Consider the following 13643-nt stretch of genomic DNA (forward strand, 5'->3'; position numbering starts at 1 on the left):
AAATAGGTAACAGCAGTTCTCTGGGATTTAAAACCTGTTAGAAATAGGTAACAGCAGTTCTCTGGGATTTAAAGGAAATCAGTCATCACTTGAGACGGTGCATTACAGCAGTCTAATCATAAGCACATTTTATTGTTTTAAAGTACGTCTTCATTGCTGTCTTTTGGAAATAAAAACGTAGTTTTTTAACGCAGGAGGAATCAGCAGAATGGCGGCAGTTCCAGGCTGATCTGCAGACCGCGGTGGTCATCGCTAATGACATCAAGTCTGAAGCCCAAGAGGAGATTGGTGACCTGAAGCGCCGCTTACATGAAGCTCAAGAGAAAAACGAGAAGCTCACGAAAGAATTGGAGGAAATAAAGTCACGCAAGTAAGAGTCGGGAAGCCAGCTGTGCCCCTCAGTTTCCACAGGGAGCTCATGAGTCCTGGTTCTGTGATGCGGCTTTTCGGGGAGACTGTGTCCTGAAGCTGCTGTGACTGAGTGTGGCTCCAGTGGCCGTGACCCAAGTCCGGGCTTGTTCCCGGGCTCCCAGGAGCCCGTCAGTCTTTGAGTATCCACGTGAGGTAGCACGGGGTCCATGGCCTTCCCGAGCTGTCGTCAGCGTCCACGGTCCCCGACTCTGGAGGGGCTGGAGTGGCCACCGCACCTGGTCCATTGCGGTTCCCGCCTGTCCTCTGCCCCCGTCCCAGCCCCTCGCTCTTCCCTGGGCTGTCGTCGTCACGGAGGGTGCAGACCCTGGAGACAGACAGACTCGGCCCCGTGCAGCTCTGCTGCTGCTGGTCTTGGGGGTCTCGGTCAGACCTCAGTTTGCCCGTCTCTGCAGTGGACACAGTGCTGCTTCCGTCACAGAGTTGTGGGGCTGAAATGAGATGCCCGGATGCCGCTCACGGCCATGGCCGGTGTCCGTCAGCGGGTGTCTCAGAGACTCGAGTGAAGAACACAGGCCGATTTCTCTCTGCTGCTCACTTGAAGAGTGTCTTGTGCTCATAACCCTGGAGTTTCTCCCATTTAACATAGACATCTTTGGAATCCTGTGAAAAGTCTTAGATGATGCACCCCAAGTTCCTAGGGAGACTGTCTGTGAGGGGAGAGACTGGTTTTTGAGGGTTTTTTTTTTAATTAAGTATAAGTGAAGTGAAGTGAAAGTTGCTGAGTCATTTCCGACTCTTTGCGACCCCATGAACTATACAGTCCTTGGAATTCCCCAAGCCAGAATATTGGAGTGGGTAACCTTTCCCTTTTCCAGGGGGTCTTCCCAACCCAGGAATCCAACTGAGGTCTCCTGCATTGCAGGAGGATTCTTTATCAGCTGATTCACCAGGGAATCCCCAAGTATCTCTCTCTAAGTATCAGAGTTGGAGGTTATTATTAATAATGTGATTGTTCATTACGTTGAACAATTCTTAAATAGCCGTAGGGAAAAAATTTAGATATTTAACAGGCCAACTTGAAAAAGCTGTGGACTTTCATCGTTGCCCAGGTCCAGCGGATGGCCTGGTGGAAAGTCACGGTGAACTGTCTTTCTTTGGCGTCTTTGTTAAGCAGAACATGCAGTGAGTGGGGCGGTCCCTGCTGCTTCACTCGTACACACCCTTCCTCCTCGAGGCTCGGGCTTTGTATAGGAGCGCGGACGCGCGGCGTGCCCCCCGCACTGTGCTGCCTCTTGCCGTCGAGGAGGAGACGGGCGTGAGTGCTGCGGGACCCGGGCCGTGGCTCCCGGCTGTGCTGCGTCCCAGCCACTCGCATCTGCACAGTGCGGTTTCCCTTCCAGTCCTTGGTGCGACAGCGAGTTACCCCATCGCGCGTCTCCGTCCTTGAGGTCCAGGTGCGAGCCGTGTTGCCACGCACCGGTGTTGGGGGGGCTGGCGGAGAGCCCCGCGTGTCTTCATGGCGGGAAAATGCTTACTTGAGAATGACTGACTCGAGCGGTTGGTATTCAGACTCTGGTGCTTGGTGGGTATTTCTTGAAAATGATTAAAGGAGCCGGTCACTTCAAGGAAACAGCTGACAGTGTGTGGCACCAGTGATGAGACGTGGGCTTCTAAGTAAATGTGAGGATTTTGGGAAACTCGTATCTGCCACTGCAAGCTCAGCAGCTCCCCATAACAGGTTTCCCCATGAGATCACTAGTGATACTAACAAGAGACTTTAAAGATAAATCGTTTACTGACAGGCATCAGCGTTTGGGGAATACGTGTAACTCTGTGAGCTGTTATTTCTGTATGACCAGTGCAGTATCACTAAAATACTTTTCCCTTTTCCAACTACGTACCCACGAGGCTGCTTTTTTTTTCTCATATCGCAGTAGACTGAATACAGGAAGAATGAGAGTCCGGCCGTCGTCTCAGCCGAGGCCTTGAGGAGGTGCAGGAATGTGGGGACCCTGCTCTTCTTCTGTTTGTGCTGTTAAGTGATAAGCTGTGTCGGTCTTTGTGACCCGTGGACTGTAGCCCCCAGGCTCCTCAAGTACTGGAATGGTTGCTGTTTCCTCCTCCAAAGGATCTTTCGGACCCGGGGTCTCTTGCATCTCCTGCATTGCATGCAGATTCTTACTCCTGAGCCACCGGGGAAGCCTGAACGGCACATTGGATAGAGCCAGACTTGCCCTCCTGGGGCAGGACAGGCCTTCCCAGCAGCCCAGACGCCAGCCCCCCTGTTCTGAGTGAGGGTCTTCAGCCAGGCCACCTCCCCTCTCACTGCTGATTGATTACCAGCATCCTCACCTACACTTAACACAGATGGGAATGGAAACCGATGGTTACTTAATCTAGTTAGAATAAGCTGATGTAAAAATTTTAATATCAAATCTAATAAGATTATCAGACCAGATGATTTACTCAGCTCAAGTGATACGATTGTTTTTTAGCTTATACTTTCTAATGCTTCTCAGCTGGGAAAGGGAAATGTGTGTTTTCCAGAGCATGTTCAGAAATGCCCTGACTCGGATGTTGTTTTCAGGCAGGAGGAGGAGCGTGGCCGGGTGTATAACTACATGAATGCTGTGGAGAGAGACCTGGCGGCCCTGAGGCAGGGCATGGGGCTGAGCAGAAGGTCCTCCACGTCCTCGGAGCCGACGCCCACCGTGAAGACCCTCATCAAGTCCTTCGACAGCGCATCTCAAGGTAGCTAACGTGCCGTGCCGGCGATGGCACACTCACGCACAGGTGCTCTCTGGGCTGGCTGGCGTGCCGCACCGTCCTGCTCTGAGTCTCATCGCACTCCAGGCAATGTCAGGGCGTCAGCCTTCCTGCAAGGAGAGTTTTAACAGGAGGTTTGGGGTCTGTTCGGCCACAGAGATCTCAGAGTTAGGCTCGGGCTGACCCCACGTGGGGGTCAGCTGTCTCCTCTGAGCCGGGCAGCCTCCAGGTGTGGACTTGGGGCCTGCTCGTCCTCCGAGCCCCTCGGGCGCGTGTGCTCAGGTGCTGCCTGACCCCGACACCCGGCATCTCCAGATGTCGTCTCTCGTCCAGAAGCAGACCTGGCCCCTCAGCTGCCGTCTCTCCCTGTGAAGGCAGCGCCATGCCGCCCAGTTACCAGGCCAGGAGTTTCGGAGCCTCCCCCCTGCTCACCCGGCGTCAGTCCGTCATCAAGCCCTCTTACCCAGCCCCTCGCACACACCTGCTCTGCCCTCTCGTCTCTGGGAGCGCAGTTGGCGGCTAGCTCAGGCCACCATCCACTGCCGTTCGGTGGCCCCTTTTTTTTTGTAATACAGATTTTTTCCTGTTTTTGGCCACACGGCACACAGGATCTTAGTTCCCCAACTAGACACTGAACCTGGGTTCCGGCAGTGGAAGCACAGAGCCCTAGCCGCCGGCCCCAGGGGCTTCCGGAAGCCTCCTTCTGAGCAGTTCATTCCAGAGAGGGAGGTTGACATGCGAGCGGCTATTATACACTGTGCGTCAAATGCACCGCCTGTGGAAATCCACGTGAGGGGACGTGCTGAGCCCCACAGGGGCGGGGAGGAAAGCTGCTTTGAGCCCAGCTCCCCTTCATGTAACATGCCCGGAACGTCCACCACATGCCCCCTCTCACCTGATGCAGCCACAGAGGCTCTGCTGAGGTTTTTCATGTGGAGTCCTCGGTTTGTGGAGTACTCAACCATGTAATTAAACAGCAAGAGTGATGTGACCGGCACAGCCGGGCCTGGAAGTCAGCACCGCTTGTCTAGGGAGCAGACTGTCCCCCTGGCGGCAGGGCTGCTGGGGCTGAGGCGGTGGGGCGGCAGCTGTTCCCGGGGAGCCCTCGTGCTGGCTGGGCGGCGCTCCTGGGGGGTGTTTGAAGCTTCCGCCCCGTCATGGCCTCGCTCACTGTGCGTTTGCTGTCTTCCAGTGCCCAGCCCTGCCGCGGCAGCGATGCCCCGGACGCCTCTGAGCCCAAGCCCTATGAAGACGCCCCCTGCGGCCGCCGTCTCCCCCATGCAGGTGCGTGCCTGTGGCTTTGTGTTTGCGCCTGCGTAGGAAGTGCCACGCTCTCCGTTTGGAAGGAGGGCAGCAGAAGCGCCGTGTTCTATCTGTAGGGAGCTTTTTCTTGCCCTCTATTCATCAGGTTTTTTAAAGGCGTGAAGGTATAAACGAAAGCAAGTAAAGGCACTGAGACGTGATAGGCGTCAAATCCGGTGGGCTTGCTCTAAGTGGCTGTCGGCTGAGGCCTAACGCTCATGATGTCAGCTTGTAAACTTCTGTGAAGATAAGTTAAAAAATCTCATCTCCCCACCTTGGAAAACAAACCAGTAATTATTAATTGAAGCCCCAATCAGTAGCATTTCAGCACTTGTATAATGTCCCAGCACACGCTCCTCAAGCCTGATTGTGCACGAAGGTCGTGTGGAGTTTTACACACGTAGACCCCAGGCCTCCTCCCACTGAACAGGCGTCCGGGAATGGGGCCCGAGATGAGCAGTGGTGGTTCTTCAGGCCTCGCTGAGGCCGTGAGGGGTCCAGGCTGGGTGGCCCTGCGCCGCAGGCAGCTGGGAGGCCGGACCAGGGGTTGGAGGCCGTTCTGTTCTCCAGACGTCGTTGGACAGGTGGCGTGGGGCTGAGATCTGTGGTTGGGACACGGGCTGAGCCCTGCTGCGGGCCAGGCTGCTCTCCGTGGCGACCAGGGAGGAGGCACCCACACGGAGCAGGGAGGCTGCCTCTGGGGAGGCCAGGAGGGAGCACGAGGGCTGGGGTGGGGTCGCCCAGGGCCGAGAGCCGCGTGGACAGGCCGCAGCCCGCAGGGCTCCCCCAGGCCCCGGCCGAGGGCGTCCACACGCGCGGCACAGGGTGGGCCCAGCCGGCCGGGTTGGGGCCGCTCTGCAGGGAAGAGCAGCTCCCGGGGCTCCTCAGGGTTTGCGCGGGGCAGGGTTTGTCTGCCTCTGCTCCTCTGCCCACTGTGGGAAGTCCTCTCTGAATCCTTGGAGTGTTCATTAGGGCCCTCAAGGGCCGCACCATGAAGTGGAGCTAAACAGCCCTGCCCTAAACGACCTTAGAAGCAAAGGGCCAAGGAGATCCCTCAGTCACGGGGCAGCGGGCTCTGAGCTGCCCCGCAATCCTGGCCGCCTCTGCCCCGCTCGCGTGTCGTCTGCCCCTCCCGGGGGGGCTGGGCTCAGTGACTCGCTTCTGATGAGCAGAGTGAGGCAGGGTGATAAGCAGGGAGAGGACCCGGTCCTGTCTGGGGGACTCCTCTCTCTGTCTTCTCCGTGGTCCTGTGGAAATGGATGGTTTCATGCGGTTTGTGTGGAAACTTGAAAGACTTTGAATATCCCAGGCCTCTGGGAGGGGGCTGGTGGGGGAGGAAGCAAGTTTGGGGGGCGTCCCCTCCGTGATGCCAGCACTTGAGTGACCACGACAGGGCCGTCTGACACCCTTTGTCCTGTGGTTTCAGAGACATTCCATCAGTGGACCCATCTCCACGTCCAAACCCCTGACAGCCCTCTCAGATAAGAGACCAAACTACGGGGAGATCCCTGTGCAAGGTACGGCTCGCGCACTGCGCTTCACTTCTGTTGTTGACTTTCATCTGACTCTCTTCATTTGCTCTTGGCGCTGTTTCTGCCACCCTGTTATACGTCTGTGTCACGGGTTTACTAAGAACGTGCCCTGGTTACAGACCGGGGAGTAGTTACTAGCGGACGTTGGAATGCGACGCTCCTGGTGTCACCGTGGGCAGCAGCAGTCCGCTCACTGCCAGGCCCTGTTCTCAGCGCTCCGTGGGGCGTGTGCCGTTAGCCCCTCTCTATAAGTACGGACAATGAGGCTTCAAGCAGCTGAATGTCTCAGGAACACAGGTTCACGTAGCCACTGAGCGGTGGAGCCGGGCAGCCTGGCTCCAGAGCCCGCTCCCCTGGCCCCTATGCTCCAGGGCACTTGTGAGAGAGGGGACTGAGAGCCGGGCCCCGGGCAGTGCCGTCAGCACGGGCTCTTCGTGGCGCCCGCGTCGGGGGTCGGGTCCCTCTCCTCCCCGCTGCCTCCGTCGGGTGGGGCTAAAGTGCTGTGGGGGCGTGCGGGGCGGGGCAGCCGTGGAGACACTTGGCAGGCCCCGCCGGCCCCCGACCTCCTGGGCCCGCACAGCTGTGGGGCGGGGGCAGTGGGGCCCAGGGCAGGCTGCTGCCGCCTCCACTTCACCCACCGGGGGGACCCGGGGTCTCCCCTCCACCTGGAAGGGCCTCCTGCCCAGGGAAGGCACATGGCGGTTTAAAGGGCCCCCTCCTGGCCCTGCGGGGGGGTCCGGGATCGTGCGTGTGCTCACAGGTCCCGGGCTGACTCTTGATGCTGCTTCCTGGTGAGAGTCGGGGTCACGGGCACACCTCACTCAGGGCCTCCTCTTCCCCCAGGCTCACGGACCTGCGGTCAGCCTCGCCCCTCCCCGTCCCTGAGCAGCCGTGCTCCACGTGGCGGTGGCTGCGGGCGCACCCGGTCGTGCTGAGCGCCGCCCCGGACACTGCCTGGTTCCTTCACGCTGATTCCGTGTGTGCCCGGCTCCCCGCTCGGCCCTTCTCCGGGGCCCGTGCGGGGTGCTTAGGGCCCCGCTCCTGTGTGTGGTCACTGTGTAACTGCGTCCTAGGGGCCTTCTCCGGGGCCCGTGCAGGGTGCTTAGGGCCCCTCTCCTGTGTGTGGTCGCTCTGTAACTGCGTCCGAGGGGCCTTCTCCAGGGCCTGTGAGGGGTGCTTAGGGCCCCTCTCCTGTGTGTGGTCACTCTGTAACTGCGTCCGAGGGCCCTTCTCCAGGGCCCGTGCGGGGTGCTTAGGGCCCCTCTCCTGTGTGTGGTCACTCTGTAACTGCGTCCGAGGGGCCTTCTCCAGGGCCTGTGAGGGGTGCTTAGGGCCCCTCTCCTGTGTGTGGTCACTCTGTAACTGCGTCCGAGGGCCCTTCTCCAGGGCCCGTGCGGGGTGCTTAGGGCCCCTCTCCTGTGTGTGGTCACTCTGTAACTGCGTCCGAGGGCCCTTCTCCGGGGCCCGTGCGGGGTGCTTAGGGCCCCTCTCCTGTGTGTGGTCACTCTGTAACTGCGTCCGAGGGCCCTTCTCCAGGGCCTGTGAGGGGTGCTTAGGGCCCCTCTCCTGTGTGTGGTCACTCTGTAACTGCGTCCGAGGGCCCTTCTCCAGGGCCCGTGCGGGGTGCTTAGGGCCCCTCTCCTGTGTGTGGTCACTCTGTAACTGCGTCCGAGGGCCCTTCTCCGGGGCCCGTGCGGGGTGCTTAGGGCCCCTCTCCTGTGTGTGGTCACTCTGTAACTGCGTCCGAGGGGCCTTCTCCAGGGCCTGTGAGGGGTGCTTAGGGCCCCGCTCCTGTGTGTGGTCGTTCTGTAAGTGCGTCCGAGGGGCCTGTCCCCTTCAAGGCTGCTATACCGACTCACCTTGATCGGCTCACAGCAGCACGAGGTTTCTGGGGAAGCCGTGCTGGCACCAGCAGTGTTTATCAAACCTACCTGTTGATGCACTTTACCCGAATCCCTCGATAGAATGTGGACCCCTGGGCCTCACGTCAGGTGTGTGGCGTGGAAAGGGAAGGGGCATGGACACTCTTCACGAGCACCGCCAGTGGCTCTTAGGAACGGACCAGCTTGGGGAACTGGGCAGAGATTGCCGTTGAGTGTCCCTGTGACCCTGGTTCTGTTGGTGGAAAATGGGAGTATCAGGTCTGTGGGCTATTGAGACACAGACTAGTGTGGTGAGTGTCTCGGGGCTTTTTCTGGCCGCCTCTGTTTGTCTCCTGGTAACGGTCGGGTGATGATGCCACCGCGCACGGGGGTCTGCGGTCCCGCTGCGAGAGCCGCCTCACCCTCCACGTCTGCCTGCTCTGACGCCTTTACTGGGCTTGCTTGAAACTGCAAATACAGAGAGCAGGAAACGCCTCTGGGTGACTTCTTACCGGAGAATTTGTTGATAGTGTAGCCTTTTATCTTAAACACTCGGTAGGGAAAGCAACCACTTACAAAACCAAGAGCCAGCAGCTGAGTCTCGGTCCTCAGAAGCCATCGTGGCCCTCCAGGCCGCCTGAGCGGGAGGCCCGAGCGCCGCTGCGCCGCGTCCCCTGTCCCGGCGTGGCCCAGGCGGCACAGTCTGCACTTACAGGGTGAAGAGCCCAGAAACTCGGAGGCGCTGCCTCCGTCTCCTGCGCGATAGTGGGTAGTTTGCTGGTTTCTCCAGTGAGTGTGTTATAAAAGATGTAGCTTTTTTGGTCTTTTCTTCGTCATGCTTGTATGTCAGACACAGGAAGGTGTTTCAGACCAGAGACCTTGGTGTAAGTAGACTTCTGTTGGTACGGTTGGCAGTTGAATTCGGTGGTCTGGGTCGTAACAGCTGGGCCTTCGTAGACCGCGTGTGAGCTCGTGTTTGTAGCCTGAGCAGGCACGTGGGTCCAGGTAATTGGGAGGGTCTTTACTGCCCCCTCGCACAGTGATCTTTAAGGCCCATGGTCAGGCGGAGACCTTGGTTGGTCCTGCAGATGGTGGGGGAGCTTGGGTTGCCCAGGGTCAGCGTGGCCTGAGGGTCGTGTTGGTGTCATCAGATCAGACGTCCAAGAAAGCGGACCGGTCCACAGATAGTCACCTTCTGCAAGGAGACGTGCTGTGATCGTCCCACTGAGTTGTGTTATTTGTGGACAGAGATGTAAACCTTTTAAAAAATTCAGTATTTTGGAAAAACTGATTTATGATAAAGGGTACGTGTGACAAGTGTCATATGAAGTTCAGAGGTTTCTCTAGAAAGAAAGCCAAGTCTCTTAAGTCAGAAGGAAGAGAACCTTTTATTGAAAAGTTTCCCAGCAGTTTGCCTTCTTCAGAGGGTGGACCCAAGCCCGATTCTGGGGCGAGCGGGGAGCTTCCCAGGAGAGGCTGAGAGAGAAACCGTGCCCTGCTGTGTTTGCAGCCTAGCGTGCGTCCGTTCACTTCTGAAGGTGCTTCTTGCTGTCCGTCTTGATAAACCAGGCTGTCCAGGTGCTCATGTTTTCTCCAGCGTATTGTCAGAAAAGTGGAAAGAAGTCACGTATTTCTGTTTTGTCACGGGTGTTTCTTTTCTTTCGGCCCTGCCCTGCGGCATGCAGGATCTTAGTTCCTGGGTCAGGAATCTAATGGGTGTTCTTGGGGGAAGCACAGAGTCCTGCCCTTGGACCTCCAGGGAAGCCCTCGGCTCCCTGCTGCCTGTAAGTTTGATGAGGGAAGCAGGGACAGCTGCCAGTCTCAGGCGGGAGGACTGAGGAGGGGGCCCGTGTGCCTGTGCGTCGAGGGTGGGCGGGGGTCTCTGTGCGGCTTTCTCCCTCCGCCTGGGCCCCAGCTCACCCCTCGGGCGTCACTAGAGCGCTCCTGCGGCTGCTGCGTGGCCGGCCCCACGGTTCCTGCCGCCTCTTCACCTCGCACATGCACCGCTTCCCGGCTCCACCCTCCTCAGCACGCTTGCACCTCTCCCTGTCCCCAGCGTCTGCAGTGGCTCCGACCCCGGCCACCGTGGCCTCCTGCCACCAGGTCGTCCCCCTCTCGTCCGCTGGGTGCTGACAGAGCTGGGTGTGTTCACCGCTGTCCCCAGAACGCGCTGACTGCCGGCTCCGGCGGCCTTGGGCATCTCCCCAGCTTTCAGTGCGGCGTGTGCCCCTCGCTTCCCTCCCACAGCCCTCTTCCTCGCGCATCTGCGCACGGGGACCCTCCTCTCTCTCACCTGCTTGTCCACGTGGTCAGCAGTGTGCGAGTCTGCTCCTGAGGAGCCTTGAGCCCGTTTATGTCTCCCCTGACACGGCCCGCGTCCAGGCAGCCTGCTGTCTGCCCTATAGTCCGCTCACACCCGCCCCCCACACCCCACCCTCCGGGACGGAAGGGTGTCCGCCTGGGACAGTCCCCGGCGCCCCGCCCCAGGGGTGGGGCTGCGCTCCTCAGCCCTGCCCTCCCAGCACTGCCGGTCCTGGCGTTTCCTGGGCATTTCCTGGCGTCTGCTGAGCACTGAGGAAGCCCCTCTCCTTTGCCTGCGTAAAGGCTGTCAGTCACTCTCGTGCTCGCTGCAGCGTCTCTCCCCGGGGAGGCCTCTCCAGACCCTTCGGGCAGCTCTCGGCCCGGGGCTGCTGCTTCCCTGTGTCCCTCACGTGGGTTAAAGACAAGAGGGTTTCTGAGAACAGACCTGGTCACCGCAGTGTCTGCTGTCTCCTGCCTGCCGCCTCTGCCGTGACGTGCTGGCTTGCCTTTCAAAGGGGCGTGCTAGCAGTTCACGTGTGGCTCTGACCCACACGGCAGAGCGGAGGGTGTGTGCGTGTCGGGGGTGCAGCCGCCCCCCTGGCCCTCGGGAAGGTGCCTCCTCAGAAGGGAGGTGTCAGCCTGCGCTGAGCTGAGACGACGTGGGTCCTTGGACGTGCGTGAGCCGGCTGCGGCGGGCGGGTGGGCTTCAGTGCGCTGCGCTGTCGCGTGCCCGGTGGCCCTCGCCCTGCACCCGTGTGTTTCTGTCACCTGGTCTCACTGTCGTCTCCCGGGCCATGAAGCCTCTGGGACAGGACCCGTCTTGTGTCTGTGAAGTGGGCACTTGGGCTCCGTCTAAAATGTCGACTCCGGTTTCCTGCGGCTTCCGCGTTCCCCCAGCTCTGCTGAGTCCGTCTGCGTGCACGATGGGTGCTTCTGTGAGGGCACGCGCAGCCGCTCGGGGCTCAGGGTGCGTCGGTTCAGCACGAGGAAGGGGTGGTGGCTCTGGGCTGGGTGGACCTGTCTTCACGGGGCGTGAGTCCAGCTGCCCTGCCTCCCCTCCAGGGCGCTGTGTGGGCGTGGCCTCACGTACGTGCCTTACACACTCGGGAAGTACGTGTCAGAGTGAGAGACGCGCTGTCCTGGAGAGACAGCTGACATCCTCCTGATGGCTGAGAGCGAGTGTGTTTTAAGCGGGCAGTGCGCACGGGGCTGTCTGTGTCGGTCGCTCTCTCCTTTCCCATCCGAGGGTGTTGCTCTCAGAAGAGGTGAGCAGTCTTCGCTGGCCCCACCTGACACGTGTCCTGGGCACATGCAGCACGTCCGGCCCTCCTGTGCCAGTCCTCCCGGCCTGACTGCAGTGGCGCCGGGCACAGAGGCGAGCTGGCCTGGGTCTGGGGCGCCCACTGTGGGAAACAGGTGCCAGGGAGGGGGTGTTGGAGCTAGGCCCCAGGGTGGTGAGATGGCTGGGCCAGGGGGCAGGGGAGCTGCTGCCCCAGGGCTGGGGACTCCAGAGTCCCGCGACCTGGCCTGGTGTGGCAGAGCGGGGGACAGGCGGCGGTGGGGGGACTGCTTCTCTCCTCCCTGGGGGTCCTTGCTGCCCCCAGACTGAAGTTCACACAGTGGCCAGGGAGGCTGTCGTCCGTCCCCCACGGCCGTCTCTGCTCTCCACCAGCCCCGAGGTTCGGCGGCTGGGACTGTGGCCCCGACCTTTGCGGTGTGTCCTGGGCTGAGTGCTGCTCCCCAGCCTGTTCTCCAGCAGCACAACCGGCCGGACAGGGTCTCGTCAGGACGCTGCTGAAGGCTTCCGGTCGCCCCACGTTGTGGTGGGTGGGCTCTCCCTCTGGCTGATGACCCTGAATCGTTCTGTACTCCCGTGTCTGTCCTGACCCGCCTCTGGCTGCGGGCTGTGTGCCCCCGACATGCAGACACGCGCTGTGGGCTCCCAGAAGGTGTGGGCTTAGCGCCTCCAGGCCCTGGTGCGGCAGAGCGTCCTGACTCCTGGATGAATTGCACCAGACGGAAGTAGCTCCCGGTGGTTTGGAAGCGTTCGCACTTATGTCTCATCCCTGGACATACAAGTGAATGAAGTGGCCCTTGTCGGCTGGAGGTGTTTGTGTCAGGCAGTTTGTTTGGGAGCCGTCGAGGGGCCTGGGCCGGGAGGAGGGACCAGCCTCTGGGGCGAGAGGAAAGCGTCCTGCTCCCTGTGCCCCTGAAGTCCGGGGTCAGGGGCGAGAGGAAAGCGTCCTTCTCTCTGTGCCCCTGAAGTCCGGGGTCAGGGGCGAGAGGAAAGCGTCCTGCTCCCTGTGCCCCTGAAGTCCGGGGTCAGGGGCGAGAGGAAAGCGTCCTGCTCCCTGTGCCCCTGAAGTCCGGGGTCAGGGGCGAGAGGAAAGCGTCCTTCTCCCTGTGCCCCTGAAGTCCGGGGTCAGGGGCGAGAGGAAAGCGTCCTGCTCCCTGTGCCCCTGAAGTCCGGGGTCAGGTCTCCTCACTGTGGCACTTCCCACCCTGTGCAGAGCATCTGCTGAGAACGTCTTCGACCAGCCGACCTGCTTCTCTGCCGAGAGTGCCTGCCATGGAGAGCGCAAAGACCCTCTCAGGTACTGCCCTTCATCTGAGCCGGCCTTTAGAGGTGCGTCTGGAAGGTCCGCTGATGGAGCTGAGTTCCTTCTCTTTAGGCTCCTTTAACCTTACCTGCCTCTCTGCCTCTTTAATTGATCATTTTTCACTCTGAATTTCCCCATTGTATCTTAGAGATTTCATAGAAATCATATTTCATGGCCCTGATTTCAAAAATAAAAAGAGCTAGATAGTTCCATTCACATAACAAATGTGGGATCTTCCCAAGCCAGTGATCAAACCCAGGTCTCCCGCATTGCAGGCAGATTCTTTACCAGCTGAGCCACCAGGGAAGCCCAAGAATACTGGCATGGGGAGCCTATTCCTACTCCGGAGGATCTTCCCCCCCCAGGGAATGAACCGGGGTCTCCTGCATTGCAGGCAGATTCTTCACCAGCTGAGCTGTCAGAGAAGCCTGTAGTCACGGACAGTCGGGATATTTACCGCAGGATGTGTTGTGACTGTTCTGGAGGTTGTTTCTGAGCACAGCAGAAATGCCCTGCAGCCGGAGCCTGCAGTGTGGCGGGCCGGGTTACCGTGGTGTGTCTGGTGGGCACACGCTGGTTTCCTTGAGCTGACATTCCAGTTTGTGAGCATCCTTGTTAATTTCCCTTTGTGGCTTTTTTAATCCTCAGTATCTCAATGAGAAGTTGGACCAGCAAAGGAGAGGTTTTTTAACCTGCCTCCTGTGGGCACCGTCCCACTTGGATGTGAGTTTCAGTTGGTACAGTTTTTGGACACCTTAGCTGAGTGGAAAGTGCAAGCAAAACCTCTCCTGCAAAGCCAGGGTCCAGAGCGTTTTCCTGTAACAGATTCTTCCCATTCTTCCTTAGTCTACATCTTGTGATTTATATAAAATTACGAAGGCTTCTCATCTAGTCCTAGCACAGCGCTT

At 59.4% G+C, this 13643-nt stretch overlaps 1 protein-coding gene across 6 annotated transcripts in view; it reads left to right on the forward strand.

Moving 5' to 3' along the window:
- Positions 1-13643, forward strand: part of SPECC1L (sperm antigen with calponin homology and coiled-coil domains 1 like) — an 86581-nt gene that overhangs the window by 45287 nt on the left and 27651 nt on the right. For 5 of the 6 annotated variants that reach the window (XM_027566146.1, XM_027566150.1, XM_027566147.1 and 2 more), the window contains 5 exons: positions 195-370; positions 2960-3123; positions 4331-4422; positions 5867-5957; positions 12646-12729. In XM_027566146.1, the coding sequence (XP_027421947.1) occupies positions 195-370; positions 2960-3123; positions 4331-4422; positions 5867-5957; positions 12646-12729 (607 nt within the window). The remainder of the gene's footprint in view (positions 1-194; positions 371-2959; positions 3124-4330; positions 4423-5866; positions 5958-12645; positions 12730-13643) is intronic. The other variant, XR_003515137.1, reaches the window with a different exon arrangement.

The sequence above is a fragment of the Bos indicus x Bos taurus genome, chromosome 17 (assembly GCF_003369695.1).
Source record: "Bos indicus x Bos taurus breed Angus x Brahman F1 hybrid chromosome 17, Bos_hybrid_MaternalHap_v2.0, whole genome shotgun sequence".
In the NCBI taxonomy this organism is placed as follows: Eukaryota; Metazoa; Chordata; class Mammalia; order Artiodactyla; family Bovidae; genus Bos; species Bos indicus x Bos taurus.